The sequence below is a fragment of the Lissotriton helveticus genome, chromosome 4_1 (assembly GCF_964261635.1).
Source record: "Lissotriton helveticus chromosome 4_1, aLisHel1.1, whole genome shotgun sequence".
In the NCBI taxonomy this organism is placed as follows: domain Eukaryota; kingdom Metazoa; phylum Chordata; class Amphibia; order Caudata; family Salamandridae; genus Lissotriton; species Lissotriton helveticus.
In genome coordinates, this window is record NC_136063.1 from 614,109,097 (window position 1) to 614,131,417 (window position 22,321).

Below are 22,321 nucleotides of genomic sequence, written 5' to 3' on the forward strand. Positions count from 1 at the left end.
GGTCGCATCGGACCTCCTCATGTATACACAAAAGTAATTTGGTCAAAATTGAAATTTGAAATTTGATAAACTTTAATATAATTCATAGGAGAAATACTGAACCTTGCCTGATATATCAAAGCACAAAAAGTATTTTTTTGGGTTCATATATTTAAAAAGTTGCATTCTCAATATACATGGCACAATGTGTGACACACGATCATTTCAACATGGAGAATAATGTGTGATGGGAAATATCAAAAGTAGCAAGATATAACCTCATCCTGCGCAACCAATATAGAAAGAAAGAAATCTACGCAGTCTCTACAATATATACAAATACACACAGACATGACTTCGAATATATTCTCAAATAATAATAAAATAGAAATGTCTAAACAGAGTTAAAGGTACCTGTCATATTGATACTGTAGCTGTTTCAACTGTGGAGAAAAAACGAATGAAAAAAAGAAAAAACACGAAACATTAGTCTGATACTATCGTAATACCCACAAGCTGCAAAATAGCTAATAAACGTGCAACCTCAACTATCAGAATCCCAGTTAGGGGAGATTAATCAGATGCTGTCACAACCATCAACGACTTCAAGTAGAACACGAGAGGCATAACCTCAATTATCTAAAACTATAGCCTAAACTCACCGTTACGAGGCATGGTCGACAGAAACAAGGTGTAGCGTCCGCGGTCAGGTAGTAACAAAATTAGTGTTACGAACTGACCCATTATATAGCAGTAGAAAATTGTCAAAGTTGAAGCACCTGCGCGGGGGTGTGGCAAAAAACGCTGTATTCATTAACCCAGGAAGTATATATGTTGCCGTGGTTGCGACTCAAATGAAAAGCATGTCGGCCATTTTAAGACGGGAGACACTCAAAGCGTAAGTCTACCTATACGAAAAAACATGTCAGCCATTTTTTGACGGGAAAAATCAACCACAATACCAGAGTATATGAAAAGCTACCCGATAGTATCACAAAAACGATTAATGCACCAAAAGGTATAACATATCTATTTTTCGTTAAAAAAATCACTAAAAAATCTTTTTAGCCGCAATAATAAAGCTTGGTGGTAACGGCGAGATAAAATCGCAATGCAGCACGCATGCTAGGCAGTGAGCCATACCTGTAATTCTCAAAGAGAGATATAAACTCTGAATAAATGCATATCGCGCATGGAAAAATAAACTACATACCACACAGCGTATATTTACCTAGAATGGTGCAAGGACCAACCCTGGCCACGGGCTGGGACAAGATAGGGCTCCAGACTAATCAGGTGCCAACAGGACAGGACAGGTGCAGATCAAGACAGGTATCCTCAGCTAAGTGCAACACCAGCGTTACACCCCTCTCTCCGGCTACACTCGGACCCCAACTGGGTAGATTGATTCTTCCCCCTCAATGAAACACCATTCTTCTGTCAGAGTGCTCGACCAGCGCTCTGCTCTCGGTTCTCCTTCAGCATACTTGGGTCAGTGACATGTCTGTGACAAGCCGGACAATCTAACTAACTAAGCCTACATTAGTTATACCATTTCAGAGAGTGTATCACCTCCTTAATGTTGCAAATTCTATGTGTTCCCTTCACATGATTGGTCAGTAATGCGAGGAGAGGTCATCACACCATACCAGTATGAGGTCACTTTGCATTGATTCTAATTGATTCCGGTTCCCGCCCATAATTATTTTCCCATGCACTTTTATTCCACCCAGCAATATTAGTTTCAAATCATATACAATGTATTTAAAACAGTCCATATTTCTTACTCTCATGGGGTCACATGGTCAGGTTCCCAGGAATATTGCGAGTAAGTCAGGAGTTCGCTGCCTTTCAATGCCAATGCTTCAGGGATTTCTGAGTTCCTCTGCGCAGGCGCAGCCTTTTCAAAATGGAGTTTGCGACACCCTTCAGGCCCAAATACAAACTATCAGCAAAGTCAAAAAGAGACATATCTATACTACTATTATAAAGAGAGAACACAAACCTTTGAGCCAGGTAAACTCGGGAACCACAGCTCCAATCCACACACCCGATACATCGTTGAAATTGTCAGGGTGTGCAGATGGACATAGGCTATAAAAAATAAACGTAAATTTAAAAATTTAAGATAAAAAAAAAGTAGTCCCCTGAAAGTAGCGCCGGCCGCGACGTAGCGATGGCCGCGACGTAGCGCTGGCCGTGACGTCCGTGATGACGAGGAGGAGCGGCGGACATGGAGCGGCGGTGAAGTGAGGAGCGCGGGGAGGAGCAGCGGCTCAGGTAAGGCAAAGGGACACGGAAAATGTCGAGGCGGGAGGGAGTCGGGCGGGAGGGGGGCAGGCGGTTGGCCCTGCTTCCATCTGGTCCGTGTCCGTCCCTGAATACAACAACAAACCAGCATGTGAGCACAATTATTGAGACACACAAATGAAATATAAATGTCGAGGCGGGAGGGAGTCGGGGTGGGAGGGGGCGGGCGGTTGGCCCTGCTTCCACCTGGTCCGTGTCCGTCCCTGAATACAACAACAAACCAGCATGTGAGCACAATTATTGAGACACACAAATGAAATATATATGTGATTATAAATGGTGTACAGTTAATAGGAGACTAACCACCTGTATTGCGTGCTACGTTAGTGTGAGATGCCATATGAATTTGTATTCTGTGCAGCGTGGGCAAACAGAAATGCTTTTTCCCGATGCTGTGCAGCAGCAGAAAAAAAGCAATAAACAATGCAATGTCGTAGATGCGCATATGTACGTACAGGTCCATCTGGTCCGTGTCCGTGCATGGGCATGCATGGACAATGTCTGGGCGGGCGGTTGGCCATGAAGCCTCATTGCCCCCGGACAACGTCGGGGTGGGCTGCTAGTTAGAATACAAAAATAAATGAATGCACTGTATACCACTTATTTCTACTCTAACCTACTTTATTTTAACTATAGCATTAATGGTTAAGCATAACAAACGAGATTTAGTTTAAGCAAAGCAGATGCTTTAGCATGTGAAGTTTGAAGCGATCATTTTTGGCACTAGTGCGCAGCTGCAAGAATTCCTACCAAAAGCAGAGATATGTCACACCACATAGATGTGGTAGACGCATGCGCAAATGAGTTCCCGCGTTTTCGGCGGCCATATTAGTACACTTGTGTTACTGTTAGTAAAAGCACATAGGAAAGCTTCCCCGAGATACTAGAAATGTTGTGTAATGCAGTTATTAGTAAAGACAGACATGGTTGTTAATACGTTACATATTATTTCGAGAGGATTGAATACAAGCAAGTTTCTTTACGTATGACACCTTGCTCCATCAGGGTATCCGTTGACTTTGACGCGATACTGTGGGGGTGGGCGACCTTTCCTGCCCGGTCGGCCAGCAAATGAAATGACAAGTACGTCGACGTCGTCTTCATTCTAGTGGTATTGGCCGTGGCGTCAGACTCCTCTTGATCTTCCAGCGTGAGATTCCTGAGGTTCACCTGGCGCCTTCTGGGTGCGCTGCAACGTGGTCTTCCTCCGCGCCCTCCACATAGGCTGGCATAGTGGTTGGCCTTGCCGCATTTCGCAAACGCTTGTCTTCTAGCTGGGCACCTGTCTTGTTCTCTGTGGTTGAATCCGCAGTACCCACACTTGCCGCAGGGCCTGTTTCCAGTGCCCTGTCTTTGATTCCCCACGGACGTCTTTGGATGGTATCCACGGTCTACTCCTTCACACGCACCTGCTTCTGTATAGTGGCCGCCGACGTGTTCCGTATCCAAACTGCCTCCATTTCTTCGGCGCACGTATGGGATAGCTCATGGGATCGAGCCAGTATCAGGATTTCATCTAGCGAGATCCCTGGCTGTCGCAAGATGAGGCGCCTCAGGGTAACGGACTTACATCTTGAAATCAGCGGAGTTCTGATTTCGTTGTTGTGATCTATTTCTGTGCACGTGGCTGGCATTGAACATGTCTATCATTTCTGTTTTCGTCTGTCGAACCTGTCGTAACTTGAAACGCTCATAATCTGGGTTCATCTGGGGATCGAAGTATATGTTTAGAGCTGTAATCGCGGCTTCTTAGTCTTCATCGGTGCCGGTATTATGCAGTGACTCAAACATTTCATATAGTTCATCCCCTCCGAAATTCATAAGAAACGAGCGCTTCACTTTCCCATCATTCTCGCGGGTTCTGGTGAAGTAGTGATTTAGGCATCCCACTCAGCGCTTCCATCATGGTGCCACTGTGACTGGGTCTGTTAGCTGGCTGAAAGTTGTCAGAGGCGTCACTGAGGCATGCGCATGAAGAGCTGTGGGTGCCGGTACCTGTGCTGCTGGGTCATTTCCCATGATGCCTCTCTGTTTTGTGCCGACACTTGCTGTTGTACAGGGACCCTGCTGTTGAGTGCACCCTCTTTCACTTGTCTGCACACCATTCCTCTCTCCCTCTCCTCGCGGCCTGTGACTTTGACGTATGTCCTGGCCTGACTCGCGCTGCGTGTGAGACGAGAGTCACAGGGCAGTCTCTCACCCCCTTCTGTCTCTTCCACACTGATGGTGTGCTCTTCTGCCCCCTTGGGAATCTCCCTCTTCTGTCCCCCAGGCAGCGGTGCTGGCACTGTGCAGTGGCTGTGGTGTGGCACCTGTGGGACTGCCAGGTGCTGCAGGGAGTCACGTGGCCTGTGAAGTCTGCTGGCTGGGCCCACGCTGGGAGCCACGTGCGCAAGATGTGGGGCGCTCCTCTGACAGCAGGAATCCCACGTGGGGCCTTGTGTGACGCGCGCTGGGGCGGGTAACTGCCGAAACGCTGGGGTGGCCCAGCGCGCGCACGAGGAGCAGCTCTGGGGGTGCACCACTGTGGGCCGTGCGGCTGGGGTGCTGCCACTCACCGCTACACTCTCCCTCAATGCCGGTGAAAGACGGGAGCATGGCCCGTCCGAGGCGGAGCTGCCGGAGTCAGGCGATTGATCAGCTGCAGGGCGCGCACGATCTCCCCGGCCCTGTCAGCAGCCGGCGGGCTGAACGTTGGCCACAGGAACGGGGCAGTGTTGCAGGCGAGGGTGCAGGATAAACGCCCTTGTCGCCAGTGTAGAGGGCTGGAAGGCCTGGCAGTGATGCACACCTTATGCAGGCAGAACAGAGACACCTGCACACTTGATCACAGTTCGGCATCAGGCCACGTGTGACCTTGGCCCCTTTATTATATACCCTCAGACCGAGCCCGGTCACGAGGGGGGGTGTGCGCACACATAGCCACGTAGAGGCCGGGTGGCACTCTACACAGCTAACAATCATTGACAAACCAATAGAGCTGGCTTGTTCTAGGTGGAACGTTACTTGTTTGTATTGTTTATCTGGAAGCAATGACGGAAGCTGCAAATTTACCAGTCAGGCGGCACACAATGCTAAGCACAGATATTTTAGTATAGGTGTTATTAAGCCACGCCTTTAATTAAATCGGCAATGCCCCTTTGAGACACCCGCCAGTTTTTTTATCCCACTTAAAGCCCTGGGTACATTGCTACATTTACACTATTAATAAGCAATGTTGTTTTAATCCCAGTGAGTGGAGTTCCACACAGATACCAAAAACGAAAAAAGCCTGAAACTACTCCAGTCTGATCATCCTTCGAATATTCCGGGAGTGACCAGCCAGCAAAATACAGCAAAAGATTAGATACTGTCAATCCGTGTTCCGCATAATGTAATCAAAATAAAAGAAAGACAATTGAAACTACATTGATTTTTTTAAAGCAGGCATCGCAAACCACGTCGGCCATCTTAGAATGCTGACCGTGTGCTTTGATAACCACGAATTTCACTTTACAATTTCTTGCTGCCTGTGTCTAGCGGTCCGACGGTATGGTATGGAAGCATATCGAAATGTATAACAACAAAAGAGCAAAAAGAAAATTCGGCACACTAGAAAGTAGTATAACAGCTTTTGGCGATCTTAATACAGCGTATGGTTCGTTCTAGTTTCAATGGCCGTTGTTTACACGGCCATCTTTCAATGGTAGTCGTTCCCCTTATTGCATAACGACTGAACAGAAACTAAGAAAATACGAGATTAGGACCTTTGTCTTTTTTTACTTTCGCATTATTAAGCGTATTTGAAAGTACTTGACAAGGCATGTAGCACTTTAAAACTACTAACATTATGTAGTCCTTATTTAGTTGTGTACGTTTTATCATACTGAATTGGGGTTTCCGTTGTGACAAATAACTCAATAATAGTGCCCTGTCCTACAGAGTACGACATTTTCAGAAGAAGCCAAGCATAGCGGTAAAGATATTTGAGTACTTTGAACTCCGTGGTTTAGCGAAGGCTGGGACGGGAAATTTGTTTGTTTTTCAAGAATATTATATTGCATTTGACTGACAACACCCAGCAGCAGTCTCCCCGCCCCTTGTGCCTGGATACCCTCAAGCGTGATATGCAGCACTATGCGAACCATTGATTGGTTGATTCAACCATCGATGACCCCTACAGACTTAATACACACAGGGTGGTGTACACAGGAGCCTGTGCACAGGCTGACTACATGTCCCAGAGTTCATTCGCATAATGACAGGTCCAGGGTTACGTCAAAGGAATCTGATGCAATGAAGAGTACACTGTAGCTTCAGCTGTTTTGAGAAGCAGTTAGTTCCGGACCGGTGGCTGCGAATAGACAAGGGGCAGCAGTACACAAGATGAGGACCCCAATGCCTACGGCGCCGAGACCTATGTGGCTCCTGCTGCTAGGGGGCGCTCTGCTCCTCTGCGGCTCAGCTGTCAGCCTGAGCCATGGCGGTGTCAATGACAGACCCATAATAGGTAAGAACACTGTGTGCTGTACGGCGCGAAGCTAGCTCACTTTTAAGACTGATTGAATTCCCGGAGGAACCACAATGAATAATGAATATTTTAACAGAATAGTAATTGCTGCCTTAATTTACAGTACCACGGAAAAGGCAAAGTACTTTCGTTTGTGAACCGCATTTGGTATGCAGTAGCACAAATGTATACACGTTAAAAACTATTATTGACATCTGCATTAATGGGTCTATATTACATTTATACTCTGTAGTTCTGGGAGAGTTGCGCTCACAAAAATAAAACATTATTGGGATGGCAACTAACTCTGACCTTATTTAACAAGTCTGCCCTAAAATTCCCTCAAATATATTTTGCCCCCTTAATATTATTTTCCAAGTTTTGTTAACATTAATCAAAGGGGCAGGAGGTGGAAGTGATAGGATGTAGAGTATAGTCAGGGCTTTGAGTGGGATGAAAAAACTGGGGGGTCTCTCAGAGGGGCGTGGCTGATGTAAATAATGCCCTGGCTTAAAACACTTAAACTAAAAATCTGTACTTAGCATAGTGTGCTGCCCCACTGGTATTTTGCTGCATCTATCCATTCATCCAGATATATAACCTAACAAGTAATATTACACCTCCAACAAGCCAGGGCTAATAATGTCTTTGTCAATGGTTGTAAATTGCATATTATAAATAAGCAGCAACTATGACTTAGTTGTTTGCAATATTGAAAATGCTTTCATTGTGGGCAAAGTTGTGGCGTAAGGCTAGAGCTACCGACTTTCGAGCTGCGAAAGCAGATTCCAGCCTCACGTCTGCTCAACATCCTGTGATTCAAAATATGAATATGTCCTTGTGTAATGTAACTGGTGCTCGTGTTTGCTCCACATTTGCGCTATATAATAGTAAAAAATGAGTCTCTTTGAAGTTACCTCAAAAGTAGTGATGGATGCAGAGTTAAGTTTTTTTTCCTCCAACCTGAAGTTAAAAATGGAGAGCCCAAGAGGGACCCGCCTCGGCACCTACCTTTAAGAACCCTGCAGGACCTGGCCCACTTTAAGCCATGAGTATAGTATAATGTGTAGGGCTCCAGCATCAGCCTTGTGGTACCCATTTTTTAAGTTTCAAGGTGCGCCATTTATAGGATCCCAGATAAATAATCTGGGTCTGGTTGGTTAGAAAGTCCTTGAACCATGATAATGCTGTCCCATTGATTCCTGCCTCATGCAATCTTTGCAGCATTCTAGGATGTCAGACCGTATTGAATGCTGAGGAGAGGTCCAACAGCACAAGTAGTACGTGGGTGTTATTATCTAAAGGACATCTGATGTGGTCTATCACTGCGACCAAAGTAGTCTCGGTACTGTGTGAAGGTCTAAAACCCAATTGAGGTGTTGTAGCCACAGGGGAGAAGCCAGAATCCATGAATCCAGGAGCTTAAGCATTCAATGTAGCAACAGCAATGTCATAGGACAACACTGAAAACGAATCTTTAGCAAATACATCAGCAAATCCATATCCATAAATTGGAGATTCAGATCATTTATTAAATCAGACAATCATTCAAAACCATAAAACATAAAATAAGTGGGCAAAAGATTGGAAATCACCAGATTTCCAGACCTCGTGCATTTATACAGAGAGTGACTCAAAAGTAAATGCACATAAAGAAAGTCACAATGGAAAAAGCATCTTTTGCTCATAATGAATACAAGTAAAACAGTTAAAGTCAAGACACAAATGTTGACGATGTTTCGATCCCAATTAAGGTCGAGGATCATCATCAGGACCCAAGAATTTTTGCCTGAGAAATTGCCTGGAAAAGGAAAAGGGAAAGGGGGTGGGGGATGGGGGGAGAACAAGGAAAAGAAAGGAGTTATATAAGTCTCACCGTAATGGGACTAAACAAAACACTAATGTGTAGTCAATCACAGGCATGCGCTGCTGTTCCAGTATAATCACAATTTTAAGATACTAAAAACAATTTAAAAAAGAGTTGGTTTAAAAAGACAGCTCAGTTAAAAAACAGCAAAATGTGACATACAATTTATCATTCGTCTGAGAACCTGAGGATTTGTACGCCTTCTTAATGTCGCTCATGGTCAAGACAGTTCATAGATTGCGACGGTGTTGAATACAAAATTTGAGAAAACGTACAATTGCTTTGGCGTATTTTTCATTTTCTAAATATTGGAGTGCCAAGAATGCAGGGCGGCATTGACGAAGCCCCCAAAATTTTAGAATGGGGAGTAACCAGCGTCTACGGGGTTCTACAAAGAATTTGCAAAATAAAGTAGTGTGTATGGTTGATTGTGTAGATACCAAATCACACGGACAACATGACCGTGTTGACGCCCAGTCATTTTGGATTGGAAAGGAGACTAACAAATGAAACATGTCAAGCCTTAAACGAGTTAACAGCATTTTTTCGTATTGGGTTAGACTAAAAGACAAATAGGGTTCCGATGCAAAGACAGTCTGCACTAGTATGGCTTGTTGTACAGATTGTTTGTGGATCTCTGTTACTAAACGTAGCTGTCTCAGATGTGCGAGACATTCCTTTTTTAGGTCCACCTTAGAAATTTCATTTATCCTAGAAGGATAGTCAAAGTATTTTTTATAGCCCAAGTCCACTAGTGTTGCTTTGACAAAGGCTAACCATTTGATTTTTTTACATTGGTCAAGGCTCAGAGTGTCTTCAATAATGGATCTCGTGAGATGGCATTGATCAGTGACCCATATTCTACGCCACAACATTACTGGCTGTAGTTTTATAATGTCTGTTATATAGTCTAATCCCAGTTCTGTATGACATGGATATGTGGAGGTACTCCTTGGGACCGCGAGTAGGTATCTTAAAAAGGAATTTTCAATCTTTTGAATAACATCTACGTTTACAAAACCCCATAGTCCCGCCCCATATATTGCCGTAGATATGCATTTTGCGTTGTATATTTTTATCATTTCTTGTATTGGACGTTGGCCCAGCCTTTGTGAGAATGCTTTTAGTGAGACAATTTCCCTCAGACAGGTAAGTTTCCTGGCATTGACCGCTGGGTTCCACTTGAACTTCTCATCTATTACTACTCCCAGGTATGGGTAGGTTGTTGTTCTATCTAGTGGTTAACCTTTTACAAACAACCTTCGATGTTTCCCAATCCCCTTCCCGGCCTGCATGGTATAAGTTTTCTTAACATTTAATTTTAGGTTCAGAGTGGCCATAAAAGCACAATATCTGTCTAATGCACACTAGAGTTCATTTGGGGTTCTTGCTAAAATAACGGCATCGTCGGCATATAGCAATGCAGGTATTTGCCGACGAGCTATTGTAGGTAGATCTTTACTACCTCGAAGCATCGCTGCCTCCAAGCCGTTAGTATAGACAGTGAATAGAAAGGGGGCCAGCACACAACCCTGTCTGACCCCCTTTTCTACCCTGAAACTTCCAATAAGTTCCCCTTTGACCCCAAATCTTACCCTACCTGTGGTTCCTGTATACATTTCACGGAGGAAATCAACAATCGCGGGGTCAACACCCATTTTCAGCACTATGTTCCATAATGCTGAATGTGCGACGCAATCAAACGCCGCTGATAAGTCGACGTAGACCATGTAAAGTGTGAACCCCTTAGCCTCCATGTATTTACCGCAAGGAGGGAGAGATTAAGTGCTTGGTCCACTGTTCCTAGGTCTTCACGAAAGCCATATTGTATGTCTGATATAACTCCTTGGTCGGTTGCCCACTCCTGGAGTCGATTGAGAAGGATCCGCCCTGCCATCTTCCCAAGCGAGTCCAGAAGGGAGATAGGCCTGTAACAGGACGGGTATTTCGATCCCCTTTCTTGTAGATCGGGACCAATATCGATGACTTCCAGTAATCTAATAGCCCTACCTTTAGTGTGGCATTTAGAACATTGGTCAATATGGGGGACCAGAGGTCCGGTAGATGTTTAAAAACATCGGCTGGAACCCCATCTGGACCAGGGGCTTTACCGGTTTTTGAGTTTTTTAATGCCAGTTGAACCTCTTCATGGGAAAATTGTAAATTTATTGGGTATGTAACCTGTGTTAGGGAGACTGGGTGATCAATATCTACCGAGGTGTCTTTACTAAAAACTTTCGAAAAATGGGTTACCCATTCATCTTCGCTTATAGCGACGTCGATGGAGGGTGATTCATTTTTATTTGTTAAAAACGGTGATCTTATTATGTGCCAGAACATTGCGCTATCCTTCAACTCTGTGCTTTTGCTGAGGCGATTCCATAAATCAGCTTTTAGTTCTTGTTTTCTTAACCTCATCACGACAGCATACTCTTTCCTTAATCTACCAACCTCAGCTCTATCCCTCTTATCCCTGTTCAAGGCCTCTTTTAGTCTTGTGTGTGCCTTTGTGCATGCCGAATTGAACCAACTGCTATTTTGGTTTGTTTCGGACTTTTGCATACAGGTCCTAGTTAAATCTTTGTGTATATTTTTTAAGACGACATTGAGACTGTTTATGACCTCCTTTGGTTGTAAATTAAGGTCAAGACAGTTAGTAATTTCGGCACAGCAATGATTGACTATTTTATTAGTTGTAGCTTCCTTGTCAATTTTCCCCCATTTTAATGTATAACCGTTCAACGAACCTACTGCAAGTTCTTGTTGGCCTAAAACGGCCATAATATTGGTAGGTTTATGTGATCTATTTTCCACGAAGGATGCAATAATTGGAAAATGGTCACTCAATGGTTTTTTTGCTACTTTAAACAGTTCAATATCTATCCCATTCAGGGGAGAAATTAGTATATAGTCTATCAGACTTATTAGTCCTCTTCCATTAAAAGTTGGCAAAAAGGGAGCAGGAGGATTTTTTTTTTCATTTAAGAAACCTAACTCTAGTTCAGCCATGACCTCGTTCATTTTCTCTCCTTCGATGGAATGTGTAAAATGGGTTATACCGATGCCCTCCTCATCGGTGATGCCACATTTGTTATTATTACTATTCCTGCATAGATGGAGATTAAAGTCTCCCCCCCAAATTATTGTGCATGAGTTTTTTGCATATTTTGTGGTTTGTTGTTGTAGAGCTGTTGCAATCTCAGTGAGGGTAGTTAGCAAATTAATTTGCGGCAGGTTATTATAGAAATTTACTAGTATGTACACTTTTTGTTTACTCCTTTTTAGAATTATGAGTTGGAAGTTATCTTTTATTATTAAGGGAACAATGTCCTTCATTTGTAAGGTATTTAGAATATAGGTGGCGAGGCCACCGCTGTTTCTGCCCGAGGGAGATTTCCTTGCAGGGGACCAAAATGTTTTAAAGCCCACTATGTGTATGGGCGTAATGGCCCAAGTCTCCTGGAGACAAATGATAGCACTTAAGTTAAGTTGCATCAGAAAATTAGGATTGCTATGTTTGTGTGCTAATCCAGCGATATTCCAAAATGTAAAATGTAGTTTTGACCTTGTGTGAGTTGGGTCTATAGCAGTGACTGAATTGTCTACATACCCAATATACCGGGAATAGTAGGAGCCGGTGATACATTCAAAATGTCCTCTTTTTCAGAGTGCCCCAGTGAAATTGACATACATGTACCCCCAAGTTGTGAGTTCACCCCTGATTCTAATGTAGGTGCATCTTCCCAGTTGGTTATGGGGGTAGTGAGTCAGTCGTTGCTATCTAGCCCAGAAAATACATTATATCTGTTGTGAGTAGGAATGTTATAGGAAGTAGTTGGCAGCTGAGCAGCTTGGGTCCATCGATTGTCCCTGTAATCTTGATGAAGGGTAGTAGAAAGATAGGGATGAAGTGTTGGAGGCAAGCGAGTTTGGCTCTGGTGCCATTGTACTGATCCTGTAGGGTAGACAAACTTGGGATTTTGTTGAAAGAAGGGAGTCTTCATTTCTGGCAGAAAGTGCCTTTCATAGGGAGGATTCATAGGGTTAGGCGGTATACTTGAACTTGTTGGAAGCAGATGCCTATAAAAGTAGCCCAAGGGAAGCAAGGTAGTGTTGAATTCCCAAGTAGAGGGTGGGGGGGCATTGGCTAGTGTCTTTTCTGCCCATTGAGGGTTTCTGAAGTTGAGTGTTACACAGTCGCCCTCGAATTTTTTTCGCAAGGGGCCTATCCATCCCACTCTCTGTACATGGGTGATTTCCCCCGCACATTCCAGTGGGAAATTACAGTTTAGCGAAAGCCAGTGAAGGATTTTATTTTTTAATGATAGAACAGTTTCTGACTGTTCTTGCTTAAGTATAGGCACATTAACTAACACAAGTACAAAGACTCCACATTCTGGCGGTAAGGTGATCCGTGAAGGAATTTGCTTAGCTTTATATGGAAGTTCAAAGGGGGTCTTAGGATAGAATGTTGTTGCCGTCATGTTACTGAGTTGAGTGGGAATTTGTGACACGTGTTGCGAAACCATTTGAGGATTTCTTAAGTGAGCACTAGTGGTCGTTGGGGGAAGACTAATAGCTGGTGCAGGGTGGATTGCTGGTGTTGATTTATTAGCTATTGTCTTTTGTTTTGTCTCAGCGACTCCACCGGGTATGGCTTTTGGTTGTGGCGGCGCTGTTTTGCTTTCATTGGGTTTAGCTTTTTGTGCTCCAGCCGCGTTAAGAGGAGGGGCAGGGGGAGTGTTTTTATTTAAAGATACCAGTTCTTCAATTCTCTTCTCTAGTCGAGCGAGCCTGGATTCGACTGGCGATATATAGATACTCAGAAGATCCCGATTCGCTCAATCAGGTGATCACAGTCTATGGTATTATCAGGCCTATCTCTGTATGCGTGACTAGTATTTGTGTTAAGAGACTCAAGTTGTTGGTGTACATCAGCCAACGTGGCTTTACCTTTTTGTCCTCTCGGGCGTTTACGTTTCTTGCGAGTCGATGGTAAAGGTTGCATAGTAGATATAGCTGGTTTTGAAATTGCCCTCCCCTGTGTGTCCCCCGAAGCATTCTCATAGGTATCCTTAACTAGTTCAGGAGTTAAAGCCACATTGAGAAGGGGAGATCTTTCTAGATCACTGTCCAGCTCACAGTTGGTGCTAGTGTCCGATACTGATAGATTTACCTCATTCAATAAAGTGTGAGGAACGTCTATAATGTCATTAGTATCTTCCACTCTCAGGGTACTGGCGATACCTGGAGTTCTGGCTGATTTAATGCTTCCTAGAGAGGAGCGTTTCGCAAAGTTTAGGTCCCGAGATACTCTTCGTTGCAGTATTGAGATGCTAAGATCAATGGCATCATTAGTGCGTGTAATAAAACTGTCTATTGGACCTATCACTGCAGCCGCCCCAGCAGCAGTCTTACTCCTGCTGCCCCTTGTAGACATGTTATAAAAAGTTATATGTTTTTTTGTGGGAGGTAGCAGGAGATCTTTGTTAACAACAGGACAGAACAAATGTCAGTATATGCTGCGAATCCACTATAAAATAGCACTATGAGACAGGTCAAAGAAATCCTACTTGTTATGGAGGCATAGGTGTTAAAGGGTAGGTCCGTCCCGTCCTCGTCCGTCCCCGGACGGCAACAGACGGCCCGCCCTTTGCCCGGCGTCCCCTCACCTGATTTTATGGGTGGGAGGGCGGCTGTAGGCGGGGCACGCAGGGGGCGCTGACCGGATGTTGTTTGGTCTCGCAGGGACTCCTGGGAAAGTGAGTCCCTGCCGCGCAACTCCCCTGCAGCCTCTCAGCGCCTCCGGTGTCCAACAAGCACAGGGCAAGTAAGCTGCATTTGGCAAACAGCGTTGGTGGGCGGACCTCCCACGAAGCGGCTCCCGCGAAGCGGGAGCGGCGAGGAGTGGCGTCGACACAGGTATGGAGCAGATCAGCTAATGTGCCTTCACGGCGTCCCAGGGATTATCCTAATTTTCTCACAGTTGGGCAGCTCTGAGGTCCTTTTAACCTGCTTGCCGGCTGTAGGCGGGGCACGCAGGGGGCGCTGACCGGATGTTGTTTGGTCTCGCAGGGACTCCTGGGAAAGTGAGTCCCTGCCGCGCAACTCCCCTGCAGCCTCTCACCGCCTCCGGTGTCCAACAAGCACAGGGCAAGCAAGCAGCGTTTGGCAAACAGCGTTGGTGGGCGGACCTCCCACGAAGCGGCTCCCGCAAAGCGGGAGCCGCGAGGAGTGGGGTCGACACAGGTATGGAGCAGATCAGCTAATGTGCCTTCACGGCGTCCCAGGGATTATCCTAATTTTCTCACAGTTGGGCAGCTCTGAGGTCCTTTTAACCTGCTTGCCGGCTGTAGGCGGGGCACGCAGGGGGCGCTGACCGGATGTTGTTTGGTCTCGCAGGGACTCCTGGGAAAGTGAGTCCCTGCCGCGCAACTCCCCTGCAGCCTCTCAGCGCCTCCGGTGTCCAACAAGCACAGGGCAAGCAAGCAGCGTTTGGCAAACAGCGTTGGTGGGCGGACCTCCCACGAAGAGGCTCCCGCGAAGCGGGTGCGGCGAGGAGTGGCGTTGACACAGGTATGGAGCAGGTCAGCTAATGTGCCTTCACGGCGTCCCAGGGATTATCCTAATTTTCATATAATAATAATCACCCTCATCCTGGTAGTGAAATCTAAATAATGAGAATGTGGAAGAACTAGCCACTGATCTGGTGGTTATTCTCAGATGAGTTAACGTGTAAGGAAACACGAGTGTGATTTTCACGGGATGAATGAAAATGCCATGCTGATATTTACCAGAGCCTGTAATCGGGGGTAGGACTCTGCAATTTCTAGGAATTCAAAAATAAATAATCACGATTCAACATTTACTTGCTAGTGTGGGAAAAACGGTGGTGAAGCGGGGGGGAGGTGCGGGGGGACTTACCAGCTAAGGAGATCGTATCAGTGAGACGGTGAATTTATTTGCCCACCTCCGAAAGCGGGGCCTATGTGCAAGGTCCCGGGTGAGTGCTAATAGTATGACATATCCATTAAAATGCACAGTCAAGTTAATGGAGTTGGTAAGCCGAATGCACACCCCACTGATTTCTGAGGAGCCAAAACATAAATTAATAAAAAGTCAAGGTACAGCAGTAACTCGCTAGTGAAAAAAACAGGGTCACGCATTGCAGATTTACACGCGATAAAGATCATACTGGCGTGACGGTATGGTTATCCGCCCATCTTTATTGGTAGTACCTGCAATCAGGGTGCCAGGTGAGTGTGAAATGTCTAATTCCATGGTAGTGCACGCACTAGTAAGGATCTAAAGCTCTAAAAATAGCAATGTTTAGGATACGCGTCACACCGTGTTGCGCCAGCCAGCCTGGTGGAGTGAGTCATGTGTATCTAATACTAGAAAGCTGATCAAGGTATGGGAAGGGCAATGTTGAGAGAGGAGACAGAAAGATACATTATGAATGGGTAGCGGGAGAGAAATATCTGATTCCAGATAAAAAGAGTTGTAGAAATAAACAGAAGTACATTCTGAGACCCAGTGCATACTCTGAAACACCAATAATAATTCATTAAATGAGCATGGAAGAGAGTTATCTGCTGCAGGGAAGGACATAAAAAGACAACTCTGCTCTCAATTATTACCACTAACAACATAATAAGTTATTTAACAAGCAGTTCATTAAGAGAGATCTGAGAACAGGATTAGCCTGAAAGCTTGGTGTGACGGTTCTCGTGGGCAGCTGAAAGTGGCCATATTGCAATATACACACGAGACCAAGAACAGAATGCGGGTCCATATGATGCAAGTACCTGAAATGGCAAGTCCACAATTAAATCAGGGTGGTCCAGTCTTCCATTTATTGAGCCCAGTGTGCAAGCTATTAGTTCATAATATCCACTTGAGTTCCTCTTTGTTGAGGATGGTGCCTATGTCTGTGCCTCTTGGTGGTAGGTTTAATAATGGTGATAACTTCGTATTACTTTATCAATGAAAAGTTTAACAAGTGTTGCGTTGGGTGTCCTGTATCAGAGGTGGCTTTGGTGTTGGCAAATCCGGATTCAGATCTTTTGGGTAGTTTGTGCTATGTAGCTTTGATTGCAAGGAGAGGAAATAGCATATACAACCTTGGCTATATTACAGTTTGAGAACTGATTCAGGCACATACCTAGAGCACACTGGGAAGTGCACAGTAGTCGGCAGAACCCACGCTTAATGCAATATAACCATACAAGTTGAAAGGGCAAAGACCAGTTGTCATTTCGTTCTTGAAGCAAAGCCAGACCAAAACACTGCATTACGACAAGGCAGCAGGTGTAGCAGTTCCATTACCATTTGGCCACGAGGTGTAGCAACTATTGGGAGCAGCAAAAATAGAACCAAAATACCTACAATCTGAAAAAACTATCAAAGATATACCTCCAAAAACGTAAGAAACCGTTGAGTGGGGGGGCAAGATGGCCGCGGGTGGGTTGTGGTGAGCAGTCGCACCAAAACCTCTCTCCCACCTGGACGCTACTACATGGAATAGCTGGGCGCTACGAGGATAGTGCTAGACCCTCCGGATAGCCGTGGATCTTGTCCGTATGAGAGGCGGATTCAGTGCTCAGAGGTGCATGGTACTCAATCCTGACTTTGGTTTGTTTTCTGGCCAGCCGACTACTAGCCAGCTCAGAAGTGATGGGCTGACTGAATTTGGCAGGCTTACACGGAATCTGAGAGCTCTCGCGGGTAGCCTGCTGCGGCAAATTAAGTACATTTCAGTATTTGGTCTTAAGGATCTAAGTGACTTGTGGCGCGCAAAGATGTCACTAAGATCCGTGAAAATGAAGGCTAAAGAAGGTGTGGAGACCGGTAAACCAACCCTTGCCGAACCGGTGACACCCGTTGCACCAAAGGTACAAATGCCGGCGAAGAACCCGGGTGCTATCAAGAAAACGACAGCGCCTCCTATAAGAAAGAAACTGGACCCAAAGGGAAAATCACTGAGCGGAGAGGAGTGCGCTACAGTGAAAGGGCGCACCAAAGTTGTGGAAAAGCCTGCGATCCTTAGGAAAGACAAAGGAACCCCCCTTAGGCAGCCCACCTTACCGGAATCATTTACTCGCCCGGTCAGCGCGGAGATGGCGGCCTTGGCAGCAGGGGCCCCTGGTGTGGCAGAACCGGGCCCTGGAGCTAGTCAGAGGTGGGTCCTCGAGGACGCAGCGGCAGCAGCAGCGACGGGAGCTGGAGACGTGGCAGACGCTGTGTCAGACGCTGAGCCGGTTGTTGCTAAGCAACCGCTTTCTGTGAGCCCCGAGCAGGTCGCTGGCAGGAACCCAGAGGAGAAGGCTCATGAGAATGCAGGACAGAGGGTTGTGAGTGCTGCCGAGCAGAGAGGGGTGGAGGAAACTCTGCAGAGGACGATTACTCTGGATAAGGAAAGTGGTAAGGGGGTGCCAAGGGGGCAAGAAAATGCAGATATGTTGCAGGCAATCATGCAGGTGGAAGCAGAACTTTTGACTAACGCCCCTAATCCTACATGGGGAAGCTCGGTAAGCCTAGTATCGGGAAAACTAGAAGCTGGACACCCCAGGGAGAAAGAAGATGTAGGCTCACTGGAGGGGGAGCATTTCTATTCAGTAAATGAGGATTCCGATGTGATACAACAAGAGGGGGAGACAACAGATGAAGAGGTGGAAGAAGAGGCAGAGAAGGAGGAGGATGAAGACGAAGAAGGTTCATTGTCAGCATCTACCTCCTCAGGAACTGACCGAGGCAGAGACACTACACAAAGAAGGAAACAGATAAGGCGCTGCAGGTATGAAAAATCACCCACAAAAGGCACTGAGAGGAAATTGGATTGGGACTATTCGGCAACATCACAGACTTATCAGGAAGAGTTTGAAACTGGTGCAAGGCAAGATAATGCACTAGGAATGGTATTCAACATGTTGAAACAAATACAATCTGAAGCGAGATCCACAAGTCGTAAAACAAGACAAGACTTTAAGAAGATTCAAACAACGCTCCGGAAAACAAACAAGCTATACGAAGGCCTCTCGGGGAGAGTTGCTGAGGTGGAGGAAAGAACAGGCAAGATGGAGGATGATTTTCGGAGCTTTAGCGAATTTAAAACACAACAGGAAAGGAGGGCAGACGATTTTCTTTAGAAGATGGAAGATTTTGAAAATCGTCAGAGACGCAATAATGTTCGCATTTTGGGGGTTGAAGAAGGGCTCGAAGGGCAGGACCCTAGGGGGTTTATTGTCAAATTACTGAAGGGTGCGTTTCCTGAGTCCCAGTGGCAGTGGGAGGCAGAGATCCAGAGGGCGCATAGATTCCCCTTTGTCCAGCGTAAGACATATGGAGCCGAAGGAGGCTCTAAAGCGCCACTCCCTCGAGCAATATTAGTCTACGTTGGCAATTTTCTGCTCCGAGAAGAAATCATTCAGAAAATCAGACCTGACAGCAAAAGAACTGTGGAGGGGGTTACCTTCTTTTCGAGACCAGACTTTTGTCATGTGACAGTTGAAAGGAGATGGCGGCTTAGAAGTATGATCCCGCAGTTTCAGGCTCTAGGTTCAGAGGCGTACTTGCTATTTCCAGCCAGACTGAAAGTGATTACAAAAGGCAGAGTCAGGATGTTGATGTCGGAAGTGAAAGCACAGGAGTATATACAAGAACTGGGAAGGGAGAAGAAATAAGAAATAAGCGATTGATCTCTGCTAAACGGCTGAAAGCTTTTCAAAGTAAATCTATGGTCCCTTGAGGAGAAATGTATTTGGTAGAAAGGGGGGGGCATTGGAGAAGGTGGGAGAGGGGTGCGACTAACACAACCAGGAAGCGTCCACACATAGGTCATTGCTGACCTATTTGCCTGTAGGGAGGGGGATGGGGAGGGAAGGGGTGGGCAGGGGGAAGGGAGGGGGTGGGAGGGGAAAAATCAGTGGAAGGGTATAGTTTGGTTAGGCTTTGTAGCACACATTGATTGTATATATACTTTGGTGTTTATTTTGTTGAGTAGAGAAGGGAAAACGAAGAAATGTTTTTTTTGCTTTAATATACAATGTCATGTAAGCTAGTTTCTATAAATGTATGTGGGTTAAACGACCCAAGGAAGAGGGCGAATGTAGCAGCTTATATCAGAACTCTACAAGTAGACTTACAGGGCTCGACAAATCATAAAAAATGCTCTAGACCTGCAGGTCTAGTAAACTACAAAATCTCCTCGACCTAACTTAAATGAACTTGACCTCAAACTCTAAAAAATGAGCAAATGTGACAAAAGAACAAGATTTAAAAGCATTTTTATTGTTCATTTACTTTGTGAGCAATAAAGATGCCTTTAAATCTTCCTATCTTGTCACATTTCCTCTGCTTTCAGAGGCAGAGGTCATGTGTCAAGTTTGTATTCCTACTCGCCAGAAAGGGCGAGTAGGACCTAAAAATAGCTCGTCCTTAATCAATCTCACTCGCAAATGCGAGCAGTCGAGTGAATTTGTCGAGCCCTGACTTAGTATGCTTACAGGAAACGCATATAGAGGAAAAGCATATATTTCTAATGAACCAACTGGGCTTTGATGTATTGGCAGCTAGTAGGCAAGGAACTAGGACAAGAGGGGTTGCAATCCTGGGGAGAAGAAGAGATGCGGTAATTAAAAGAAAAAAAGAAGATCAATGGGGGAGATGGGCCATTGCGGAGCTATGTTTTAAAGGATTCAGGTTAACATTAGTAACAATATATGGATCCACTGAGGATGATCCGGAGATTTGGCAATTTATAGATACAGAATTAGCACAGTGGCCTGAACCAGTGATATGCTGTGGCGACTTTAATTTACATGACCCCACAAGCTCTTTCATGAATACAGGAGCTGTGTACAGTGGTAGAAAGAGAAAGGTAAATAGGGCTATTGCTAACATGGTCAACAATAATCTTTTGGTAGATCCGTGGGCAATGCAACATCCACTGTTAGATAGTAGTACTTTTTTTTCTGCACCACATCATGTGTTGGTAAGATTAGATTACTTTCTAGTTTCAAGGTCTTTGGTTTCGGAGACACAAATTGAAAAACTACCAAGGATTATCTCCGATCATAGTCCATTAGTACTAACAGTGAAGGTTCCGCAGCCACAGAATAAGAGGTCAATATGGACCTTCGAGAGGAGTCTTCTCCAAGATGTCGAATATAGGAAGCACATGGAAGGATGGATTAGGTCGTTTTGGGAGATTAACCATGGTACTGCCTCTATCGGGCAAACTTGGGATTGCTTTAAAGCTGGGGTTAGAGGGGAAACATTGTGCTATGTATTGACAAGACGCAAGAAGGAAAGGGTAAAGACGGAAACCATCCGGCAAAAGTTGAATATAGAGGAAGGAAAATTAGCTGCTGCAGTACAATCCAAATCCAGTTTGGAACATATACTATTAAACTTGGTAGAATTGAAGGCAGAAGCTGTAGAGAGCTTTTCTAGAAAGCTTGCTGAAAAATATCTAGCTAAAAAAGAAGAAGCCTATGAGTGTAGCGAGAAAGTGGGACATATCCTTGCGGTCAAAGTTAGACAGCAGAGGGCAGCTGCAGAAATAAAAGAGATACTGGATCCACTGGGTGCCATGGTTACAGACCCTGATAAGATAAGAGATGTTTTTAGAATATTCTATGAAAAATTGTATGCACGGGAAGACACAGGGGGAATAGTGGAAATTAGCAACTATCTTAAGGATATAGTCCCAGCATCTATCTCAAGGGAGGAAGGAGAAATGTTCGAATCTAACCTAGGCTTGGAGGAATTTATTGAGGCATTAAGTAGGTTACCATCAGGAAAGGCATCAGGGCCTGACCAAATTCCGGTCGAGTTTTATAAAATATTTCGCGATTGTTTGTTGATTTATATGTTTGAAGTTATGTTATATGTACAACAAGGGGGGCAGCCACCGGATTCATGGGGGGGGGGCAGATATAATTGTCATAGCTAAAAAAGGGAAGCCCTTAACTCTCCCGGGATCATACAGGCCAATTACACTGATGAATTCAGATGTTAAGGTATATTCGAAGATGCTGGCAAGGAGATTAGCAGGTTGTATTGAACATTTGGTAAGCCCAACACAACATGGCTTTATACCTGGGAAGGGTACTACACAGCATATTAGGACAGTGATTACTATGCTGGATGCTGCGGAGGTCACAGGTGACCCTATCTCAGCACTCTTTTTAGACGCCGAGAAGGCTTTTGATAGGGTCGCCTGGGGATATCTGTGGGAAGTTATGAAGTGGTGTGGTAACGGGCCAGGATATATACTTGCAATAAAGGCCCTATACAGAGACCCGGTTGCAAAAATCAGGGTGAATGGAGGGCATTCGGACATAGTGCATATTCAAAGAGGGACTCGGCAGGGATGTCCGTCTTCTCCACTGCTTTTCGCCCTGTACATAGAGCCACTACTTCGCAAATTAGAGGCAAACCCTGTAATTCGGCCTATGTCATTAAATGGTTGCACTATGAAAACTCTCGCCTACGCCGATGACGTGGCTATACTGACGCCGAATCTGGATACAGCTATAGGGGGAGTAGAAGTAGAGGCGCATGGCTTTGGGCGGGTCTCAGGATATAGCCTGAACAAAACCAAAACTCAGATTATCATGAATAGGTTTGCAAGTAGTCACGATAGCAGAGTGGTAAACAGTGCAATATATTTA

The 22,321-nt window shown here is 45.2% G+C and overlaps 1 protein-coding gene across 1 annotated transcript in view; it reads left to right on the top strand.

Annotated features, from left to right (window-relative positions):
• Positions 1 to 6,328: 6,328 nt before the first annotated feature.
• Positions 6,329 to 22,321, top strand: part of GGH (gamma-glutamyl hydrolase) — a 184,180-nt gene continuing 168,187 nt past the window's right edge. Inside the window, exon 1 of the mRNA XM_078687250.1 lies at positions 6,329 to 6,778. Within this exon, the coding sequence (XP_078543376.1) occupies positions 6,655 to 6,778 (124 nt within the window). The 5' untranslated portion in view covers positions 6,329 to 6,654. The remainder of the gene's footprint in view (positions 6,779 to 22,321) is intronic.